Genomic DNA, 24,733 nt, shown 5'->3' on the forward strand with positions numbered 1-24,733 from the left:
TAAATAGAAATGAAAGTGACTGCTTGACATGTCTGTAAGACACAGAAACACTTCTTGTGAAATAGCAACATGCTTTTTTCCATATATCAGTAATAAAATAATCACACAAATATTTAGTCTCTCTCAGAAGTATAAAAAAACCCTATGCAGTTACACTGATAGCAGAGTTACCCTGAGGTACATTAGCACAACTGTAAATTCAATAAAAAACTCTTCTGTGAGTTTGTTTTTAACAGACAATGGTACATGGCTATTTTAAGCACAAATTTATTACCAATCTGGCTCACTGCTTCACAAAAGCAAAGTTACACCAGGACAAACAGAAGCCACTGTGGGCGGCAAAATACTGCTCCAGCAGGCTTAGCTGGCGAAAATACCTCAGGCTGGCATTCAACAAATGCTCCAGCTGTAACAAGAGACTTAAAAGGAATACAATATAACTCTGTTTCTCTCGCCTCCAAATACTACCTTCTCAAGTTAGTTTTGAATGATGGAAATTGTTAGTCATTTACCCTCTCTAACACAGTAGACTACTGTTGTAGCCATCGTTACTTTTACTTCAGGATAGTAACTCCAAGTTCTGGTCTTCTCCTTGTTTTTGGAAAAAGCAAATAGTATCTCTATCTTAAAGAATAAACTAGCTGACATCCTCAACATATTTGCCACTATAGCTATCAGGACAGTGACATACTTATTTTATGACACTTTACAATTTCAGTAAATATGCAGTATGTTTTAACTTAAAGGAAAAGCGTACCCTAGCAAAGACTACCTACTTCTACAAAATGCTAATATCAAATGAAATTTTAAAAAGTACCTTCTCATCTGTTCATCTCAAACCTATCATTTTTGTTTTAAGAATATGAAGGCAAAGAAAAAAATCTAGTTTAGCCAAAATGCATTCACATTCGCAGTGATGAGTTTACCAAAGTAAATTTTCCAAAAATCTGTAGGAAAACTGCTTCCCACAGACTGAACTAATAAAACTTGAAGTATTTTGTGGTATTAAAGCAGCAACCACAATTAATAAATAAAACCTATTAGCTTAGTTCTTCAGGCTCGTGAAAATCCTGAGGTGAAGTTCAAGAATGACAAACCATTTTACACACCATTTGATGCTCCTCATTTTCCTACATTTTGGTTGCAAACATCAGCAAGAATAACTATTTGCTATTCTCTTCCATCTGCTGGCTTGCATAATTATATACAAAACTGTGACTCTTTTCAAAAAGGTGTTGGATTATCCATTTCCCTGATCTCTGTGATTTCATGCTAGAATCTTGTTGACTTTAAGGCAATTTAAAATTAAGGTTAGACTTAAATACCTTCCTAAATCAAAGCCTGGAAAATTCCTGCAATGCATGCTTCATAAGGATAAGAAAAGGTTGGCAGTTTACAGTAAAAACAATTACTTCACATTAAAATTATTTTTATCTAAATACATTTTATAAAGTATCCTAAATACGTGTTTCACTGTGATTCTCATCCATGTCACAACTTAAGAAGAATATTTTACTGTCCTCAAGCCACTAGTAACAATCTATTCCTTTAGATTTTGCAATGTCTTTTCCAACAACTATTAGTGCCTACTTCCAAGTGAAGTATTTCTCTCCTGATGTAGGATTTGATAAATTTCTCAACTCCTGAGGCATTTTTTGCTCCCTAGAAGTAACTTCTGAGTCAAACCAAAGTACCACAGCACAATTAAATGGCATGCTAAGCTGATGTTTGCAGAGAAAACTACTGAACTGTCTGAATTGCTGTCAAGCTCATTTGCCTGGTACAATAAAACAATTTAAGAATTAAAATAAAATGCAATGAGACTTCTAATACAGCAGCATGCAGGCCAAAAAAGGCCAGTACAGCCAGCTCTATAAAATGAAGGTCCTGCCAAGGAACTAGATGTAGCTAGTGGAATATCTCCCACAGCTTGGCATTGGGACACTATATGTTCCATACACAAAAGACAAGAAAGCATATTAAAGTATTTTTTACCTTGGCAGACAAATGCATTCCTATATTACAAATAGTGTAGCCAGCAGGGCTGGGGAAAGGACTGGCACAGGTGAGGTCACACCTCAGAGTCCTGTGCTCAGTTCTGAGCCCCTCACCTCAAAAAGGATTTTGAAGTGCTTGACCATGTCCAGAGAAGGAGAAAAAGGCTCACGTAGCATCCAGAGATCATGCCTTATGGGAAACCCCTGACGGAGTTGAGGGTGTTTATCTTCAAGAAGTGGAGGCTCAGTGGAATCCTCACTGCCCTCTACAACTGCCTGAAAGGAGGCTGTTAGTAAGGTGAGGTCCAGTATCTTCTACTGTGCTTACAGGGAGGAGACCCAAGGAAATGGCCTTGAATTGAGACAGGGGACATCCAGATCAGATATCAGAAACAATTTTTTTCACTGTTAAGGTTGTCAGGCACTGGAACCAGTTGTCTAGGGAGGTGGTGGAATCATCATCCCTGGAGGTGTTTTAGAGGTATATGGATCTAGCACTGAGTAATATGGTTTAGTGCCTTAGGGCTTGCACTGGTAAATGATGGGTTGACAGTTGGATGTGGTGATCTTAAAAGGCCTCTTGCAACCTCGACGATTCTATGTTTTCTCTGAATTTTTCAGTCCATCTTTCTCCTCCTGTGATAAGGTAAGTGGATGCAATGCACTGACAGGCTCAAATTCAAAGTTCAAAAACCTACTTATGTACAACATTTTCAGAGTACAATCATCCATTCTGGTAACATGATTAGAGATTATGTTAGAATCTTATGATCAAGATTTTTGTCTTTTAGAGACATAACAAATTACCAATGTTGAGTAACTCAACTCTGTCTGTAGGAATGCATCCTTGTAGCATGGCCAAGTTCCAACGGGAGAGATGCTGCACTGGTTTCAAAGGCTATCTAGCATCAAGACTTCCTACCTAAACTAACACAATAACCTCCTACCTAAGCAGCTTTTAAGTAAGGAAAAGTAGATTTTAAGAAAGGAAACAAAAAGAAAATTCCAATCTAATACTTCTTAGTATCATGCAAATGTACAATTACAATTTACCATCTTCAGAAAGCTGCCCCAACAGTCTTGTAAGCATTTGAGTTTACAGATTCATGCAAGTCACCAGTTTACTAACTACTCAGTGGTCAATTACATGCTAAGGATAAACAAAGAAAGCTACTTACACTGCAGAAGACAAATGTACATTACTGAGTTTAAGAAATATTTACAAATCTCCTTTCATAAGAACTCCATCTAAGAATGGAATGCTGAATCTAAGTCTGGAGTACTGTACACAATGTCGCAAGAACAGTGCCACAGCCAAGCAGCACAGCTGCAGCAATGCTGCTGGTACCAAGTCGCTCAAAGCTCTCACTTCACCCACCACAGCAGGAGGCAGCTGACTACAGGATTCCTAGATGTTTTGCTCTAGTGTTCAGGAAATGGCTTGGATCAGACACCCCCACATTAGGGTTGAAGAGCTATGACAAAAATGTTCTATGTAAATGTTCTGTCATTCTCAAGAAGGCTAATTTATTTCTTCTGGAGTTTTTCCTATAAATCTTTAGCTTATCCTGAAAGCAGAATACTACCACTAGCCACGACCATGATCTTACTACCAACAACTACCATCAGTAAGGAAAATCTGAAACATACTTAATGATGACTATGAATTGTACATATTATGTAAATATAATGTATATTATGTAACTTAAGCCTGTGCTGTTTTTCTTGGTCTGTTTGACATGGAATTTCTTCTAGATGCTTTGTATTTAAGAACGAAATAAGAAGAGGGTTTTTTTGTGCAGTACTGCTCATTTCATAAAAGCTTACCTTTACTGCCTATATAGCAATTGGCTAAATAGTTACAGAAGCCACTTCTGACCTTTTTCAGAAAATTCTAAAAGTCAATCTTTGCTTACAACTGAAGCAGTGTCAAAAATTAATGAAATACATTAATTCATTTAGATCAGTGGAGAAGAAGCAAAATCTATCATAGCAAAAGTGATTATTTTTCCCATTTATTTCCTTATAATTCAAAAGGAGGAAAAATCAAAGGTCTTGTAGTTCAAGGAAGGAAATATTCTTTACTGTTTCCTTAAAATCTAGACAAAAACTGCAAAGATAGTATCAAAAAAAAGTAAGTAATCTACTCATTCTTCCTCTATCTTAATTCATTCAGATCAAGTTCTATAGTTCTCAAACTACTGAATTTTCCAACTTTAAAAAAAAATTGCCTTCTGAATGGGTGAGCATATAATCTCTTAAAGTATGAAGATAATTACTTGAAATAGGTATTTTTTCTTAAGCTAGTAACAATTATTTCATATAAATTAACCTTTTTGGGGACTTTTTATAAATATTATTTGTAAAGATTCTCTTTTTGCTTCTCTCGTTTTGTATATTCTCTTTCAGCTACAAGTAAGTATGACACAAAATTACATCTATTTTCTTCAACAGCCTTAAAAACTGACAAAAACACAGTTAAAAAACTTAGTCTTCATACATCTCAGAGATGTGTACATGCATCAAGAGTGCATGCGAAGAAATAAATATATGTACAGTCCACTGACAAAACACAAATTAAATCAAGACAAGAAATTAACACAAAAACTTAAGGCTACCATACCATGAATATTTCTAAAATTTATTTTACTGATTTCTGGGTAGTTAGCCATAATGCAGCATTCATGAAAATTCTGACTTTAAGGAGGTAAATACTACCTTCTTGATATACAGAAGGTACATGTAATGTACATATTTTCAGATATACTATAATATGGATTAACAGGTAGCACTGACAGATGAAGACACACAACAAAGAATCCACATTGGCATAATTAACAGCAGCCACGTAGGTACCTTTCCCCTTGTTCTTAATTTGCCTGAAAAAAATCCATTGGCATCTCCTTTTTTTGGCAACAACTCCATGCCATTTGTTAACATAACTTGATGATGACTTGAGGTGACTCCCACAATTTATACTAAGTCTAGTAATACTGTAAATGCTATTTTAACACAAATGACTTGCTACTTGTACCAAGGCTACAAGCTCCTAAATAAAGTGCAGTGTAACTCCCCAAGTTTTTAAATTTTGGCATATCTGCACAATTAATGTAAGCAGCCTAAGACAGGCAATTCACACAAGAGATATTTCTTTGTGGTTATTTTTGCCATGGAATTTAAATAGAAGCGTAATGAGTACAGTATTTCATATTCAAATTATAAAGCAAGACGGTATTAGTGTGATAACCTCTAACAACTCCCATGACAGTTTGGGGAAGTCCTGTAATTTAATGCCCATCTCAACCATGAGTGATTTTTTCAACCTCTTAATTTCCAAACGTCAATATTTTCTGCAAGAACTGTCAATTTCTCCAAAGCTGATTTTTGCACACTGACAGCCACTTCACTCTTCTTTATTCTATGTACCTCATTTTTGCATGACCTGGTCCGTTTCATCTATCACACTGACAGTCCATTAACAAAGTTTTATTTCATCACAGAAACAAAGAACTTAGTAACTCCTGTGAAAGCTAAAAACTTTTCTTAGTTCACCATAACCCTTAAACTAATGGCAGTCAGCAAGACTATCACTAGTTCTACTTGTCCTGCCTGATAGCCCTTTTATACAAAGAAGGATGATACTACTTTTGTAGAAATAAGGATAATATTGGTCTTCTGACTTTGTTTCACAATACAAACTCCTATGAGAATTCACTAAAAGCTACTTTTAGGAGTTGTCATCTTCTACCTGCATGATCTTCTTGTCTCAGGTGAATAATTTTCCACATAACATTACTCAAGTAAGCATAATCTTCTGGGAGAACAGAAACAAAACAATGTCTCTCCTACCTTCAAAAGCTGCTTGCCAATGGTTGGACTCATTTTTTCATCCACCATAAGAATTACTATTCCTCTGTCATCCATACCTCGGCGTCCTGCGCGACCTGACATTTGAATGTATTCACCTGAGGATATCTACAATAAAATGAGAAAAAGAAATTAACAAACATCAAGAAAATAGCAGGAACTCATACTGTGCTGTTTACAATTTCACAGTAAGTGACATGATGTAGAAAAAGAAGAGTTATTTAAGTTCTCAAACACTTATCACAGATTGACTTCATTAGTCATACTTACCATGAAACAACTATAGAAATCCATGATTATGAACAATGTAAGTCAGCAGTAAAAGCTAAATAATACTCTTATAACTCAGTATCCTGGGGCACCATTTTTAATCGGCACAAAAACCATTTTACTAATGTCTTTTATAATGAAAGGTTGCTGAGCATGGTGGAGATACAACAGATCTTCAACATACTGATAATGCATCTCGATCATCTTCAAATAATGCATAATTTCATTCAGGTTATTCAAGAGTAACATTAATACATGATACTTGCTAAAGGAGTACTTTTATGCCTCCTAACCATGAAATTGAAGAGTTTATTAACAACTGGGACGTGGACAAGAGGCAGCTACAACTGGTTACCTATGTCTCAGCAAGTTCTAAAACAAGGGTTTTGTCATCTGTGGAACTACATTATCAACAACTCCCCAAGTTTCACCTTAGGTCAGATTTTAAAAACTACTTAAGCAAACTGTGCTAAATAATTTCAGAAGTTCCCATTTCTTCTATCTCAAAGCAAACCCATTCTTATATAGATCTTACAGACACACAATCAAAATGAATAGTGAAACTGAACAGCCTAAACTAAGGTTGAAGAAATGTTTATTTCATAACTTGCACAGGTCAAGTCAATTGTCCCGTTCAAAACAATTTTCCCACCTTTGAAGGATGAGGCTTAAAAAGGTTCTTATAAAGCTTTGCTGTGATGACTTGCAAAGCCTCATTTTTATTTTAAGTAAACCACATACCAAGTTTTAATGTCTAAAATTTTGTAATTGTGCAAAAAATCCTGCTGTAAGAAAACAATACTCTTGCAATGTCAATCACCTCTTTTCTTGAGTCTGTCAAAATTAGTGATCATTATGATAGGACATGAAGCCCACTTATTCTTCAGAGTTCTCTGATACAGAATAAAATATCTGTGTATCACAGTTTTGGAAAAGGTGTGCTGAAGTCCTAGAATAATCCAGTGACAGCTGATAAACTGTATTTAATTCCCTTTTGATGCATCTAATAAACAATCTCATGGATAATCTGAGGAACCTTGTTTTCCTAAATCTGTGTATTAACTATGAATGGATGAGACACTAAGATTTTTGAAAGAAAAAGTATTTTCTACTCTATTGAGGTGAACACATTAAGAGTAAATTTAATCCTAATAAGGTTTAAATAATTCAATTATTCTACAGAATCTCTCTATCACTTACCCATCGGAAATCCTTTCCATCAAATTTACTGGCACTTGTAAACAGCACAGTTCTGGCCGGCATATTAATTCCCATTGCAAAAGTCTCTGTTGCAAATAAGGCCTAAATAAAAAGACTGAAGTTAAGCAAGCAAAAAAAGAGGACCTCAAGCAAACACGAAAATGGTCAGAGATTGCTATGCAAAACCTCTCTGGATTTTAATATATCTGTGCAGTCAATACAGGGAACACAATCATATTCAATACTTAAAAACTGGACCAAAACCATCTTTCTGCCTTTCCTTATTTCTCCTGGGAAAGCAAAAACCCTAAATAGATGGGTCCATGTGAAAAATACAGAAGGAAAACATAATGGAGTGCAAATTATATTAATCAATATTAGTAATTAATTTCAATATTCAAGTTTGCAAGAAGAAAACAGGAGTTAGCTATCCAAAAAAACCACCACAACTTTCACCTAAGGATACATTTTTCTGAGTATTTGTCCTTAGTACAACCAACAATCAGCTTGGTAAATATCCACGGTCATTTATAGGAGAAAGATATAACATAAAATAGTTGAAGAAAGTATTTAAGTTAGACACTGAAAGTTCAAATACTTGTAAATAAAAGCTGGAACACTTAAAACTACAGCTGCAATTGTGTAGATCTCTACTGTAATACTAGCATATACCCTGAGCTAAGACATACTTGGATTTTCAGGATTATCAGCCTCATATTCACAACAAACTACAGATGGACTAGAAAAATACCTTTATTAGGCCCTCTGAGAAAAGGATTTCAATGGTTTCTTTTAAGATAGGAAGCAAACCACCATGATGAATACCAATTCCTCGCTTCAGAAGGGGAAGCACATGTTCAACCTGGGAAGAAAGATACAAAAGACCAGCAAACAAATTTTAGCATTTGTTAGTAAAAGCTGTTTGGAAAGCCTCAACACTGCCCTTAGCATTCATATAATTCACTATTCCCCAGTTTAAAATAAAATAACTATCCCTTCAATCTTGTAATATTCTGCTTAGAAGCTCATATTTTTCCACTGTAAAGATGGGAAAACATCACTATGCATAGGCATTATACAGTGAATTAGATTGGAGATGCATCAATGCAATGCAACTTTTTGAAAGCCTCAGCAATCAGTAACAGGTAAGTGCATACAGCACTTCCACTTGAACTATTTCCAGACTTTTTTAACCCAGGTCTACCTCTTTACAAGCTCTCATGTTTATTTCAACATAATTGGAAAAAATGAAACAAGGGGTAGGAACTCCTCTGTAAATTCTGACATACATCATCTGTATGTTCCACTATTGCAAGTGGAAGGAATCCTTATCACCTCTTTCATAATGACAAAAAGCAATGCAGGAGATACTAAAACCTGGGAAGATGAATTAGATTATCCAGTTTTATAATTTCTGTACCCCCTACACAACACCCACAAGTTTACAAGTTGCAGAAAACAGGACAGCAGCAATTCAACTCTATTTAAAAGAATTCTTTTCAAACTCCACTCACCTGAGGAAGCTTTTTGTCTTCATCTGAGAGACAATCAATTGCATTATTGAAGACTTCTTCAACCATTTTTTTTTCTTCATCTAAGAAGGCAATTTGTAAGTTATTACAAAATACAGAAGGCTAATACCAGATGTAAATAAAGTGCTACCACATTCTAATATCTACATAAGTGTACAACAAAAATTGAATGGAATACTGTGAAGTCTACACAAAACCACCCACACTTGGTCAGGCAATCAAGACTTCAGTAAGTCTAGAGGAGTCAGATGGTAACCAGAAGCAGAAGATCAGGAAAAAGAAAACTAGAACAAACCTTTCAGAACAGTTCAAACATCAGCCACTTCCAAGCGTGGGATTTATCAGTCTTATGTGCTCCCTATTTCTTAAACCTGCCCCATTCCTCTACTACCTACTAATCCCTGTCTGCATGGATATAGAAGCTCTTTCCTCTTAACTCTTAAAAAATTTACACCCTTACCACTAAGTAGTATGAATATCAAGAATATACACTCAAAGGTGTGCTTCTGAAGAAAACATGAAAACACACCTCTGCATTTACACATATCTTTAAATTTTCTGACAGAAACACCTACATTATTCTGCCACACCAAACCAAAATGTGCCAAGACTGGAGCAAATAAGCAGAACCTTGAACAGCTCACAAACATGAAACAGTACAACAAATTTACAAACAAATTCCTTGCTTTTGTTAAAACTCTAGATTTCCAAGAAGCACTGAGCTGAAACTTATTTGCAAAGCTTGGTCTTAGCCAAGATTAAAAAAATCATCTTTGTTTATATTCTGGTTTCTACTTTGAGAAGCAAGGGGAAGAAGGAAATAAAGAAAACTGGACTGCATTGTTGAGAAAGAACAGACTAGTGGTTTGTTATACAGTTGTTTGGACTTTGAGAGTATATTTTCTAATGAATGTAACATGAAAATTTTGGGAAATACTTTTTTATGATTGGTCTTCTCCCACTACAGACAGAATCTTCTAGGAATTCTAGTGTTATTATTACAATAAATGGCATACTGGAGCAAGAAATAGAGTTTACAATCAAATAACAGTTTGACACTGTGATGACCAATTACTCTGTGCACCAATACCTTCCTCCTGAATGCAGCTCAAGGCACCAGCATAATAAATGAAAAAAGTGGTATGTATTTTCCTCTTGGTTCTACACAAAACGTTCAAGATGAAAAGTAGTATTTCACATAAAACTGAATCTGTACTGTGAATAGAATGCAAATGGATTTATCTGTACCTGTATTGAAATCTAACTTTGTCATCTGAAGTGCATAGGCTTCACAGTCTTTCTTACTGAAGCTGAAAATAATCACAGGTTGGAAATTCCTTTCCATGATCATCTTCACAATCTTAAAAACATTTGAAGGACCTGCAGAAAGATTACATTAATTTAAATTAAATTTTACAACAAAAAGTATCTTATGGAGTAATTGAGACACAAGCAGAATTTGCAGAGAATTTTGAAAAAATTCATACCAAAAATTACCTCAAATGGGTTCAAACTCACCTTTTGTTCCTCCTTTCCTTCCTTTCTGATCCCCTTTTGCTAAGTCTCCTGCATCTCTAAGCACCTGCATTGCTGTATTAAAATTATCTTCTCTGAAATCTCCCTAGACATAAAACACAAACTTTGTAAATAGTTACTTACACAGCCACTTAAACATACTTAGTGCTTTGCACAGTCAGTACCAATACCCCACATATACACAGGTAAGAGGACAAAAACAATGCATAAGGTATCAAAAGAGTTTACTAGTCCAGTGTCACAGCTCAGAATTGCACTGGTGTGCCTCTGAAGTTAGTGTTCATTGTTCTATCCACCACTCTACCCGCCGTGCCAGACCTGCTGAATGGCACAGTACTAAAACTGACTTTTAGGAATGTCCACACAAAACTACACTGCCCAATGAAGGCATATTTTCAAATGTTGCACTACTGTTTGCAGCATTAGTAACTGCTGAGTGAGCTAATGATAAATCTTAAGCAAGTTTTTAGTTCAAAAACACCTAAATAAATGAAAATATTTTGTCCCTCAACTAAAGTCAAATTTACATGCCACTATGTTTTCTTTTAAACGAGAAACAGTACAAGGAACTACTTTGCAGATTTACAGAAAGCAGTATGAATTATAGAAAACAAACAAGGATGTGGGCACTTAAGACATCACAGGGAAGTATTACTCAGCTGATTGCATGACATTAGATAATAAAACCAATTTCTTGTGTAAGACTCCAAAAATCTAAAAGCAATTCAGAGATCACCATTACTCACTTATACTTAATTTTAACAAAAACATCCTTTATACAACCTATCCAAATTTTGCAAGAGCTCAAGCTTTTCACTGTTAAGTGAAGAAAACAATCTTTCAGACAAACTGAGCATTCCTTACATTTTCATCAACAACCAGATGGAGTCCATCTCCTCCTGCTGGAAATATATAATGCTGCAGTGGAGTAGGTCGATAGTCAGTGTAAATCACATGGCAAGGCTATAAAGAAAGAATTCACATAAATATTTCATAATTGCACTGTAATATCACATGCATGATGAAAAATTCAATATATTACTATTAAAATACAATCTCCTAAAAATCAGAAAGTAATGCTTTCAGAAACTAAGATAACAAATTTTCTTTCTTGAATATGGATTTTGTACTAATGACATTGCTTAAGAGAATGAAAGTTCACAAATGTTTTAGAATACAAGTTGGCTACAAAAATTTCTCATGAAATGAGAATTTTTCTCATGAAAAAAAGTAAAGACAGACAGTATTTCTTTCAGCATTACTAGGCAGACTTGAAATATTAACATCTTCTAAAATCAAAGGAAAACCTGTTAATGTGTATTTTGTAGAAAAAGCCTGAAGCATTATTGAAACACCTAAGAAAGGTTCACAGTAGACCGTCATGAGCATTTAAGGTATTGATGCATTAAGAAAACTTGTTTAGGGAAAAAAACCCACTTCCTTTAAAACATTAAATATTACATAAATCTGCATCAAAAAACCCCACAATCTAATGGTCTGCAAAACAAACTCAAGGCTTTGTGCCAAACTTACATTTTTATACTATACTCCCTTCATTACAAACAACATAAGAATCAATCTCCAGAATATTTTAAAAATTGGACCAATTTCTTGTTGATAGGAAATTCCTCAGTTCTAATTCACAAAGTCTTTGCTATAAATGCATGTCTTAGAAAAAAAAAGAACAGAATTTCAAACCTAAAGGTTACAGGACAGGATAGATTTCTTAAATAACACTTCTATCACTTGCTTGCAAGCATATATAGATTTTCCCATGAACTTAAGATCTGCTTTTGATTTCTACATGGCCTTTTACAGAGCTCCTCAGCCGAATTCACCTAATAACCTCTTGTCTATCAGCCCTCAGAAAGTCACTGTATGTTCACCATGTTTCATAATTCAGAATGTTTGCTTGAAACAGGCAGGTACCTAAATAATTGTGGAAAATAAACATTAAGAAACAGTTCTAATGTTGCCATCCAGAAGCATCAGCCAGCACACCTGCAAAAGTAGGAATACAGCTAGAGAAGCCAGGAGTGATCTATACTATCACCTATAGGCAAGAAAATTACTAAAAAGATACTCAGAGGCCCAGTTACCAACCAAACACACAGTATTAAGCCACAAGACAAAAAGCACAAAGGTACAGCATATTGGAATTATTACCTGTTTGTGAAGATGGCAGATCCATTCAGCAAACTGACGGGCATTTGGAATAGTTGCAGAAAGGAATACATAATGTACATTATCAGGAAGCAAAATAATAGTCTCTTCCCAAACCACACCACGTTCTGAAAATGGAAAAGCATATGGGAAATGTATGTGATCAAAGCAATTTCTCATTCCTGAAGCCAAAGAACAGCAAGCATGCTTAAAAACAAAATAAGACAAAAAAATAAAACAAATCTTCTCTACACAAGTGGGGTATATCAAAGCCATTTCTGCTTTGGTGAAGAAAATACAAACTACAACATATAATTATGTCAATTCAGCCAGTATGAATTATTTATACAAAAAGATGACAAATTTTACAAGGGAAAATTAGACTTAACTCTTCAAAAGAAAATTAAATTGTTCTCGGGGAAAAATTACAAAGATTCGAAAAGAAAAATAGTATATATAGGATACCTGTATCTCTCATGTAGTGAATTTCATCAAAAATAACCCATGCAACTTCGCGCATAACCTCAGAACCTCTGTAAAGCATACTTCTCAAGATCTAGAAAAGGAAGTAAAAGTTGAGTCCCTCCATGTGAAATAACAACAGTCATGTTACATGGACATCAGTAAGAAACTGCCAGAATTTTTGGTTCACTTTTACATGGATATAAGAAATCATATCTTGTAAAAAACATAAAAGCGTTTAAAGATAGGTTTTGAGATTGCTTTCCAAGTTCATTCCCATCTAACAATCTCACTACCTGAGAAAAACTGGTTTCTCTGAAAGGAACATGAAAGAATGAGACAACATATTTCTCCAAGTTTCCATTGTCAGGTAATTGCTACAGCTCTACAGATCTACTTTTGCCAAGACCTCTTTTTACTTCATCCTAACAGATAACCTCCCTGTGATTAAGGGAACATCTTTTGTCAGAAATCAAATCATTTAAGCTTTTTAATATTTCCCTACCAAAGTCATGCCTGTTCCTTTGAGGTAAAGGTAAAGAGGAAAATTTCAACTCATGGCTGCATTTCTTCAACAGAAATACAACAAAGCTCTGTAAACAATACTTTGTTAACAAAGTTGAAAAGCTACCTATTCCCAGAGTTCTAGCACTACTGTGAACAACTCAGCTGTCCTTCAATGATTTTGCCCTCCTTATTTTGCCTTTCTAGAGCAAAATACTGACCACAGGATTTAGGAAATCAAACTTTCAGCATTTTACATCGACAGAATACTCAGTGTCTTGAGCACTCAGGAAATTAAATTCTGACTTTCTCCACATTAGAATCAGAAGTTCCCAACTTACAGTTCAAAAGCATAAATTCACAGAGATTTACCTAACTTTTTAAATAATCAAAAGTTAAAACATTCAAATGAGTCATAATGAACTTTTGAACATTTTCAACCTTAATTAGGCCATTTAAGTCTTTTAAAATTAGACCTCCTCAATCAAAAAGGGTAGAAGAAAACACCGATCAAGAACTCATGCCTGTCTTACCTCAGTTGTCATTACCAAACAAGAAGCTGTAGGATTAATGGTGACATCCCCAGTCATCAAACCAACATCCTGAAATTCTTCATACATCTCACGGTACTTCTGATTACTCAAAGCTTTAATTGGACTTGTAAATATCACACGCTGCTTTTCCCTCAAAGCCAGGGCAATTGCATATCTGTATTCAAACAATATCCATATTAACTGCTGCAATATCCATACTAACAGCTGTCAGGAAGACAGAGCGTATTACTTTGCTTTAGAACAAAATAAATTGTGCAATTCAGAACACCAAGAGAATGATACACAGTATTTGAATCCATGCTCTAATACATCTAGCACTTCCTATCCAGATTATTAAATTCAGTGCAACTACATATGCACCTCTGCAGAGTGAAAGCTCTTTAAAGACCAAGTCAGCTGATTTTTATGGAAACAAGAGTACATGTAGTTGTAACTGTGTCACAACAAAACAATTATTATTTGAACCTATGCTCTAATATATGTCCATGCACATTTTACTTCTTATTTCACGTCTGAATCAAATCCTGACAGAGAAGTTGCTGACTAAATCAAACCATTGCTTCTAACAAAGCAAAAAAAAAAAACACAGAAGAAAGTCCTGACTTCTTCTAGCCAGGAGGTAGAAAACAAAGGTATTTTTTTAAGATTTACAGAAATCTGTATTGAAGAAACTCCCATTTCAATCTATACAGTAACAGCTTGACAGTTTAAAAATAAAAGCTAAACTTAAACACAAATTAAGCCTTTCACTACTCACTAAATGATGGAAGATGTAATTTTGATATTCAAGAGTAGACAATTCAATTCTAACACTGGTGGACTAAATATTGTATCAAGAAATTGCAACACAACAGCTACTGAAGGTTCAAGAAAGTGACAGAAAGGACATCACACTGTTCTTTCATTAGAGCTTGTTAGAAAAGTACTTACTCAGCGCAAACAGTTTTACCAGCTGATGTGTGAGCTGACACCAACACAGACTGGTTATTATCTACACAAAGAATAGCTTCTCTCTGGAAGGCATCAAGAATAAATGGATACTCCTAGAAGAAAAAAGCAAAAACATTACAGAAATTTAAGACAGACCTACATCTAACTACTTTTCTGACTGACCTAGTGTGCAAATTAGAGTCAGAAATTAAATCCTGCAGATACTTGTAATTACTGCTGATCTTAACCCACTATTATGCAATGAGTTTGTATTTAAGTATTTTTATATCATACCTAAGATCTTTGCTTATGTCTTGTTGTCATAGCAAATGAAAATCTTGCCCTGATGACTGAATTTTCACTCACTTATCAGCTTAGGAAGAGAACTAGATTGCTGCCCCTGCCTGAAGTTACAGAAAGAATATCATAACAGCCTATCCACCTCATTCAACCACATAATTTTTTTTACCAAATTTTAAATAGAGAAACATCATTTATGACAGATCATCTTTTACAGATCTTACTGACAAAGTGCATAATTTTTCCCTCTACTCTCACTTACTATGTAAAGCATGTACAAAAAGAAAAATAAATGGAATCTGCCACATACTTTTGCAGCTTTTCCAGTTCTTGGCTTCAGACCTGTGAATTCTTCATTTGTTGGAAGCGCAACCTATTAAAGATATTTAAAATAAAAACAGTTGCAGATTTCTGTGTCCACAGCAGTGACATTTCTGGCAATGTGAAGTGTATGAAAACCAATTTGAATTTCTGTTATCCTGTTTCTAAAAGCTCATGTGTCAAGGGATTATTCTTTCCTCTCAAGAGCTTTTCAATCAATCTTTATATTCTCCTACCTAAGCAGCGCTGCTTCTCTCACTTCTCTGATAGCCCTGCTGTCTTGTCAGAGACATTTCTGCTTCACCTGCCTTGAAACAGTAGCTTTTCAGCCAAGTCACAATCATGTGTTCTGGCCAGTGGATATTCGAAGCAATTACTGAGCTCACATTGATAATATTCCCTTTCCAAATACACTGTATTTATGCTGGTAACATTCGCATTCCTGGCCAATATCTAGGATTTATTCACTTTAAATACATAAGCTCTCTTCAGGCACTAAGTGATGGCAAACCTTTAACAGATATCTCAAAGTAACAAAAATTTTACACACACTAGCTTTAGAACCCTGATCAGCAACTGTATATACAGTTCCCTCATTATGTAAGTCTGATGATATCGAGCCCTTGAATGTGACCCTAATTAACATAAGCTAGCTCAGGAAAACAGCACAGAATATAAAACGACTGTAACAGTACAAGGAAGTTAAAATTTACATATTTGATTTTCACACAAACTCTTTCTGAGTCATATATGGATGCAGGATGCTTCAAGAAAACATGAATTTAAGAAAGCATTAATAGTTTGTATTTTTCATATTTGAATTTGTATTTATGTCCATCAACACAATTTGAAAATGGATAGCTTTTATTACTTTGCACATAAAAAAATATAATTTTCCATTTCTACCAAAATGTATTTTTCAACAGTAATCAGCTTTAGAAGAAAGTCTTTCATACTTGAACCAGAATAGAAGAATACTTCAATGCACTGATCACACTACAAAGAGAAAAACAAGTTGTACCAACCAGTTGGTTTTTCTTCTCAAATGCTCTTGGTACCTTACAAATATAGACACCTATCAATATTACCATCAGTTCTTTCACAATCACTCATTGTACTGTAAGTATGATTGAAACTCCTTCTGGTAAGATACCCTACTAATTTTTCAAGTGCATTTTGTGCATGCTCAGTGTCAGATACAGACTTCAAACTCCTCACAGACTTAAATACTGTATGAAATACTGTATCTGCTGGAGTGCAGGAAAGCTCTGCAGAGGGATCAGGACAGACTGGATCAATGAGCAAAGACCAATGGTGTGAAATTCAGCAAGGTCAAGTCCCAGGTCCTGCCCTTGGGCTACAACAACTGTGTAGCACTGAGGCATCCCCAGGTGTGGGGAAGTTTTTCCTCTGAGGTAACAAGCAGAAGGAAAATATGAAATGACCTTAAACTGTGAGCAGGGAGACTGGACATTAGAAAAGAGTTGTCAAGCATTGGACTAGGCTGTCCAGGAAAGTGGTTATCATCACTAAAGCCACTTAAGAGATGTGTAAATGTGGCCCTTGGGGACAAGGTTTAGGGGAGGGCCTGGCAGTGCTGGGTTAATGGTTGGATTAAATGATCTCAAAGGCCTTTTCTAACCTAAAAAAATTCTGTGATTCTGTAACATAATAACTGCAAGAAGAATAAAGAATACTATTATACTGGCAATGATACACACAATTAGGTATAACAAGTCTGTATTTTTCACGTGCTTTTTCACTGCACTCACCTCATGTGTACAACCTTCAACAGTTTCCACAGACTGCACCTTTACCTGAGGCATCAGATCTGTCAGACTAAAAAGATAAGAGTTAGGATTGCCAAAAAGTATTAAAAAATACTGTTTTTTATAAAAGTGAGCATGTTGAATTTCACGTCTGCTTTAACTGCAACACAAAAAAAAAGGATGTGCAGTCTTGGCATGGACAGGCTGCAGAGGTCACTACCAGGACTATTACCTCAAAGATAAAATTTTGCTACCATATAAATCTACTTTAGCTATTGACTCAAAAATCCCACCACAAAACAGCACCTGAGTCACATTTACTCACATAAAATTTTATGTTTAAATGAGGAGTTTTTTCAAGATATAATGAATCAAAATTCAAGACCTGTACTCATGCTACTAGTCAACATGGACTAAGAGCAGCTTAAATCATCCCAAGAACCTGCCTGAGGACAAGGCCCCTCTTTTATTTACCAGTTCCTTCTCTTGTGGCAGAGAAGGGACTGGAGTCCCTTTCCATGAAACTGTTTATTTCTGATGTATACATTCTAGTGATACCACTAACACAGAAAATTACATAATATATTGGCTCTGGTTCTGTTTTGCTTCTATTCACTTACTCCTTACAGTGTTTTGAGAAGTCTTCTCGTGAACTTCTCACAGAAATATGACACTGAACTTTACAAAAGTTATACGAAAGACCAAATGATAATGCAGTTATCACCTTTCATGCCTCAAAAGTCTTGTCTGTCTAATTGCCAATTTATTTTTCCTGTATTCCGAGCCAACTATGTCTTTCAACCTCATGGTACACAGCAAGCCTGCCTCTTCCCATGTGCTTCCAGCTCATCTCCTGCTCTGTGTGAAATCAACACAATGCCTTTGACCACGAGTCACCGACTCAAATGAGCAACTACAAAGTCATGAATGTTTTCTACTGCAAAGGCCTACAGGTGTGCAGTATAATTTTAAATATACCCAGCTTTCATCACTGCTGAGGCTGCACTGGCAGCACTTTCTCACTTAAACAGATAATGGAAAACCAAACTTGCGCAAATTCATCTTTACAGGAAAACACTGCAAAGCTCCTTCACATCAGCTGTTCCCAACTGGCATATGGCTAGTCAAGGCAGCTTGCTAGGACTACCTTACACATTAAGCTGAGCACTTACTTAACATCGTCTGATAAAACATCTTCCAATTTCGGTTTTTTCCCCAAAATAACATTTTCATTACTATCAATCTCAGCTTCCCTTTTTGGCTTGACTATTGCTGCTGGTAGTGAAGGTTTTTCTTCCAATCTTTTCCTGCAACATAAACACAGAAGAAATTTAAAATTTGCCTCCTTCATTTTTGTATTGTCAAAGAAAAAAAACTCTTAAGGGCAACTGTGATCCCACTGCACCTCGGGAACAACCCAGGTAACCCGACCCACAAAAACAGCTGTGGGATTTCAAACCAAACCAGCTGCCAGGTAGGCTGGCCACCAGGTCCCCACACTCCCCAGTAGGCCAAAGAGCTAGAGCTAGCTACAGCTTTAGAGCCAGGGATCCTGGGAAAATGGGTCACAGAATTACAGAATGGGTCAGGTTGGAAGCGACCACAGCGGCTCATCTGGACCAACCTCCCTGCTCAAGCACGACCGTCCTAGAGCACATTGCACAGGAACGGAGCCAGATGGGACTTAAATACGTCCAGTAAGAAAGATTCTACAAACTCTGAGCAATCTGTTCCAGTACACAGTCACCCATGCACTTAAGAAGTTCTTCCTCACGTTCAGGTGAAACTTCCTGCGCATCAGTTTCGGCCTGATACTTCTTGTCCAATTGCTCGGCACAACCACGAAGAGCATGGTTGCATCCCCCTAGTACCCTCCCTTCAGACACTGACACACGTTCCGAAGTCCCAAGGGGTTCAGCAGCTCAAACACGCCGGAAGACGCCGAGACCAGCATTACAGCCCTCACCCCGCCGCCACAGCTGCCCCAGCCCGGCTCTGCGCCCTTACCCCGACCTCCTAGCACCCTCGGCGGGGCCCGTTTTTCTCTTCTTAGCGCCAGAAGCAGCGGCGGCCGCGTCCTCCTCGAACACGCTGAAGAGCTCATCCCCAAAGGCCTCCGCCATCTTACCCGCCGCGCTCCAACAATGCCCCGCGCAGGGCCGCGCACTTCGCGCGCCAAGAGCGCTTCCGATCCCGCCCCCCGAGGGCTGACGGGAGCTCCCGCCGGCCTTGGCACCACTAGCCGCCCGCACGGCCCGTGCTCGATGACGATCTCGATTTCTGCCCGAGTCTGGGTCCCGGTCCCGATGCCGAACCCTTCCGCAGCTCCCCCTTAGCGCACACGTGGCCCTTCCAGCCTGGAAGGTGATCTGCGAAAAGCCAACGCAGGCCGCGCAGGCCGCGCGGCCCGCGCGCGTGCGCCGGGGGCGCTGGCCAATGGGAGACGGCGGCGGCGCGCCAAGCGCCGTACCCGGATGTGCGCGTGCGCAATGTTGGGCGGGGGGTGCCATGGGCGGCCGCAACAAGAAGCAGCGCGCGGGCAGCGCGGCTCATGCGGCCGCCGCCGCCACCGCCCGCGCCCGCGCCGCGCAGGCCGGGGTGGCCGCGGCCGCGGAGCCCGGCAGCCGGACCGCCCCGCCGCGACCAGCACCCGCCTCCAAGGAACCGCGTGTCAAACAAGGTACCGCTGCCCGCGGAGCCCCGGGAGCGGCCGTGCCCCGCTGTGCTGTGCCGGAGGGGGACTGAGGGTACCATGGCTGGAGGGGCAGTGCCTTCAGGGAGCCCCTGGGGGTGCGGCTGCCGCGGACTGTGGCTGTACCAGGAGAGGCCGGCCATTGGGGCTGGTGTTTCCCAGCGTCGGGAGAGGCAGCTGGAATTGGTCCGTTCCTGATGTGATTGGGCCTGGCTACAGCCTGCCTTGTCTGTCTAGCTGGTCAAAGGAGGGGACTCTTCCCCGTCTATTCGGCCCTGATGAGGCCACGTTTGGTGTCTGTGTCCAGTTGTGGGCTCCTCCTACAAGAAAGACGATGAGCAAATGCGGGGAGTCCAGTGGAGGATCACAAAGGTGATGCGGCTCCTCATGAGGAGAGGCTGAGGGAGCTGGGCCAGTGCAGAGAAGACTGAGAGGGGCCCACATAAATGTATATAATTATTTCAAAGATACGTGCCAAAAGGATGATGCCAGACTCTCTTCAGTGGTGTCCGGAATGAACAGCAGTAGGCACAACTGTAACACAAGTTTCACCTCGACAAGAGGAAGAGCTCCGGTACACTGAGGGTGGCAGGGCACTAGAGCAGGCTGTCAGGGAGGTCACAGAGTCTCCCTCTCTGGAGACATGCAGAACTCGCCTGGATTCATTCCTGTGTCCCCTTTTCTAGGTGATCCTGCCGTATGGGGTTGGATGATCTCTAGAGGTCCATTCCAACTGCAGCTATTCTGTGATTCTGCTCTCAGGGGTGTCACTGAGCAGATAAGTCTTGGTGGGATCGATGTGTTGAGTTTAATTACAGAAAGTCTTATTATTAGATTATCAGCAGTTCCTGTGAGGGAAGTGTTTGGACAGCACTTTCTCAGAGATTCTGATGTATTTATTTGGTATATTACCAAAATCAATGTATTGCAGATTGGGGATTATTTTGGGTGTTTTTTTCTGTCTTGAAAGACCTGTTACAGGGCTGGAGGCACTTCTGTGGTGTTAGATAAGATGATGGATGGCTGTTCGGAGTGCAGTTTGAAAAACTATTATTCTGAAGCACTGTGGGATGCCTATTTTTAATAAGCCAGATTTGCCAGAAGTAGCTCAGATACCATATAACATTAGAACAGCTTTTGCTGCTGACATGGGTGAATCATGAAATAGCCAGGGCATCTGAGTTTCCCACTAGTTAAGAAGTCTTGTAGTCTGGTAATATAAGCTTCCTGAACCTATTCATGCATTCTGCTTTTACAAATGTGGGCTCTGTGTATTTCTTGTGTCCTCCATTCCTCCAATAATCATGGTGCTCAGTCCTCCTCAGAAAATAACCTGTTTCTCTCTCAGGTTGTATACTGTGGTGAAAAATGAGTCAGTGTAAGTGAAAGCTAATTTCTTATATTTTAAAGAGCCCACTGGTAAGTGCCAGTGAGTAGATCCTGAGTGCTGACAGCTGTTTGTATCCCCTGATCAGAGGGGACCGTACTTTTTCTGAAGCGCAGTTACCAAAATCTGGTGTGATCTCAAAGCAGGCCCTTCCAGAGCTGTTCTGCAGGCAGGCCAGCACGGATGAGCTGCCCAGCCCACCTGTTGGGAGGTAGCTGTGCCTCCTGGAGCAGCATGCAGCTGCCCAGGGTGGTGGAAGCTGTGGCCTTGCTCAGTTTCCTTCTGCCTGTGCAGTACCAGACACAGTACACATGCTCTGAAAGTGATGGAATTCTACAGCAAGCTGTGTGTTGTCATTCTAAAGACAATAAATAGTTTTGTGAATTAGAGTTTGGTTTTTTTTAGTACCTGTTAAATGAAAAGTATTTAGCAATGACCAGAGCAGACCAAAGGCTTCTGTAAGCCAGTGCTCTCTCCTAGCTAAGGAACAAAAGCAGATACGTAGGTAAGAACAAATCAGACATGTAGGGGTCTCCCTGAAGCATATGTAGTTCTTTTTTCAATGCTCTCCTATGTCAGTTGATTTCTTCACTGCAAAGCTGTTCTCTCTGCCCGTGGACCTCAGTAAATATCTACTGTCCCTGGCTTTAGTGGCAAAAGGTTCTGTTACATAGCTATGCACTTTGTAATAAAAAATCCTCGACAGCCTTGCTTGTTTTGAAACTGCCATTTACTTTGTTTTGAAATTACCATTTACTTCCCTATTTGGCAATCCTTTTTCAGTGTTCAGAGAGTGAGCAGTCAATCCAATTTCCTCACATTATACCCTTTGAATTTTATATTTTGTCATAGCCCTCTTCACTATTCCTTGTCCAAGGCCTTTCTTGATTATTTTTGTTAAGAACCTGCAAGTTTCTGGCAAGTTAGTGTAATAGTTTGCATTAACCTGTGTTATGTTAGGGCTGCTTTAGCTATGTTAAACAATTTTCTCTGTGGGTTTTGTGTAATTGATGGTTATTTGCAATTTGCAGGTCCAAAAACTTACAGTTTTGGTTCAACAACAGATTCCAATGCTGCTGCAAATCTAGATAAATCTGTTCTTAAGGCAAGTATCTTCTTTACATAAAACAACTTTGATTTTCATAGTACTGCTTTAGCTGAGTAAATATTTCTTCAGATCTTTTTCAGTATTAGGTTGTGCATATAAACTACATTAATATATGAGACAATTGACCATTGAGAGTTTGATTTTGTTTAGGGTTTTGAGTGTCCTTTAAATAATAGGGGTGAATTACCACAGTAGGATAATGTCTTTTTTTTTTTTTGTAACAAATAATACTTTGCATGCAAGACTATTTTAGGAGTTAGGTCTTGGCTTCTGCTGTGCATATGGACCTTTCTTCCTGTCAGAGAAAGGATATAGATTTTATATAACAAACTTAGTAGCAACTACAGATAGATTCATGTTTTAGAAAAGTTTCAAATATTAGAATTATTATACTAAATTTGTTTCTAAAGGTGTTTTGAAAGGAGGATATCACAGATTGCATCTTGATATTCAAATTACTTTATGTAAGCAGAGGAGAAAGGCCTTGGGTTTTTTTTGGTAATATTTTATTTTGCTTACAGTATTTCCCTTAACATAATAAATTTCCTTTAAAAGGTAAATTTGCTTTCTTGGTAATAAGGAATGAACTCTTCTATTTCAAGTGAAAGAGTATAGCTTGCGGAAGAAAAAGTGTCCTTTTCTTAAGAGATGTTTAGGCTACTTACAGAAAGCTTGAAATACTTGATTTTGAGTGGCAGAGGGATTTCTGCATTGTTACGTCCTTAGTCATGAAGTGCATTGACATGTCATAAAAACTTCCAGAGTTTAGCTTTAATCAGCTAATTTTTTCTTTGCAGGTAATGATAAATGGTAATTTGGAGAAAAGGATTATCGATGTGATTAATAACCATAAAAACCAAAATGAGGACAAAGGAATGATTTCCAAAAGACTAACTGCAAAGAAACTACAGGTACAGTTCAAAATCTTGTTTTTCATTATTCATTTAGAATAGTTTGTCTTTTGTAATTTTTATCAAGTGTTATATTCCACTTGTGTGTATTACATAATTGTATTGTGTGTGGCACAAGCCAGTACAGCATGCTTTTCAGTAGTTAGATTAGTGATTAGTCACTGAAATCAAGGAGTGTGCTTATTAAGAAAGGCACATCTTTATGGATTCAGGAACTAAAATCAAGCGCTTTTAGACAAGATAGAGGAATAATAATAATCTGAATGGTTTAGGTTTCCTATATTTTTTACTCTATATATCTGGAAAATTGGAGGTATGTATCTATTTAGCTAGGAAACACATTGTGGAGAGAGAGGCAGGAATATAGATTTATTGATACTTATGCGTGCATATTTAAAAACAAAATATAAATTCTGCAAAACAGAATTTTCTGTTACATTAATGCACGGTGTTTAGTTGCCTTTAATGCTGGCTTTTCGATATGTGGGAAATAGAACTTTGGAAGCCTATATTAGATTGCTAGATTAAATCCTAATCTTTTTAGCTCTTTTATTTATAGGATGTATACATGGCTTTACAAAGATTCTCTTTCAAGACTGAGCACATTGAAGAAGCAATGAAAAATACGCTTTTATATGGGGGTGATCTCCACTCTGCACTTGATTGGCTTTGTTTAAACCTTCCCAATGGTGAGTATGGTTACAGAAAATAGTTTTTGACAGAAGAGAAATAGGACCTGCTAAGCAGTAGCATTATTACTTCACAATAGTAATTAAATACAATGTTCCTCTAAGACTAGTAGTTGCAACAGTGTTCCTCTCCTGCATGCACAGCTGACTGGTTCTGTATTCTAGTTCATGAAGTCTTGGGATCTTCCCGTTCCTACATTTGGAGTTCTGTGAATGTCCAATGAGCAAATATACTATTTTATATAATGCTAAAGCCTAACTTTTATTTGAGTTTGTGTGTAGTAAACCCCATAGATTTAGGAAAAGCACCATGGAGGATATGAACAATAGGAATGCTGAAACAGCAAAAGAAAATTCCTGTTTTCCTGTCCTCCACCCCTTAACCTATCTCTGTAACCCTATAAGGCAATGTCATGTTAACCCCTTACGCATTGGTCAAGCTTGGATCCTTTCCAACCCTATAAAAGAAGCATGCTGTACCCCATTAGGGGAGAAAGAAGAAGAGCAGAGACCCTTCACGGACCTCCCCAAATAAAGCCAT

General features: G+C 37.8%; 2 protein-coding genes across 5 annotated transcripts in view; one reads left to right on the top strand and one right to left on the bottom strand.

The window, feature by feature from the left end:
* Nucleotides 1-19,816, bottom strand: part of MTREX (Mtr4 exosome RNA helicase) — a 43,732-nt gene extending 23,916 nt beyond the window's left edge. For 3 of the 4 annotated variants that reach the window (XR_011678970.1, XR_011678969.1, XR_011678968.1), the window contains exons 1-15: nt 19,413-19,816; nt 18,578-18,712; nt 17,409-17,475; nt 15,626-15,688; nt 15,016-15,128; nt 14,065-14,239; nt 13,031-13,121; nt 12,569-12,693; nt 11,267-11,365; nt 10,385-10,487; nt 10,115-10,246; nt 8,849-8,928; nt 8,086-8,196; nt 7,335-7,436; nt 5,847-5,972 (exon numbers count right to left, since the gene is read on the bottom strand). Coding sequence is in view for 1 of the 4 variants with exons in the window: in XM_071425411.1 (XP_071281512.1) it covers nt 5,847-5,972; nt 7,335-7,436; nt 8,086-8,196; nt 8,849-8,928; nt 10,115-10,246; nt 10,385-10,487; nt 11,267-11,365; nt 12,569-12,693; nt 13,031-13,121; nt 14,065-14,239; nt 15,016-15,128; nt 15,626-15,688; nt 17,409-17,475; nt 18,578-18,712; nt 19,413-19,528 (1,638 nt within the window). In the remaining 3 variants the exon portion in view is untranslated. The remainder of the gene's footprint in view (nt 1-5,846; nt 5,973-7,334; nt 7,437-8,085; nt 8,197-8,848; nt 8,929-10,114; nt 10,247-10,384; nt 10,488-11,266; nt 11,366-12,568; nt 12,694-13,030; nt 13,122-14,064; nt 14,240-15,015; nt 15,129-15,625; nt 15,689-17,408; nt 17,476-18,577; nt 18,713-19,412) is intronic. The other variant, XM_071425411.1, reaches the window with a different exon arrangement.
* A 69-nt stretch (nt 19,817-19,885) lies between these two features.
* Nucleotides 19,886-24,733, top strand: part of DHX29 (DExH-box helicase 29) — a 29,811-nt gene continuing 24,963 nt past the window's right edge. Inside the window, exons 1-4 of the mRNA XM_071425408.1 lie at nt 19,886-20,085; nt 22,516-22,589; nt 23,390-23,503; nt 24,063-24,192. Coding sequence (XP_071281509.1) covers nt 19,914-20,085; nt 22,516-22,589; nt 23,390-23,503; nt 24,063-24,192 — 490 coding nt within the window. The 5' untranslated portion in view covers nt 19,886-19,913. The remainder of the gene's footprint in view (nt 20,086-22,515; nt 22,590-23,389; nt 23,504-24,062; nt 24,193-24,733) is intronic.

This window comes from Agelaius tricolor, unplaced genomic scaffold (assembly GCF_023055355.1).
Source record: "Agelaius tricolor isolate 1412-34295 unplaced genomic scaffold, bAgeTri1.0.p SCAF_4, whole genome shotgun sequence".
In the NCBI taxonomy this organism is placed as follows: Eukaryota; Metazoa; Chordata; class Aves; order Passeriformes; family Icteridae; genus Agelaius; species Agelaius tricolor.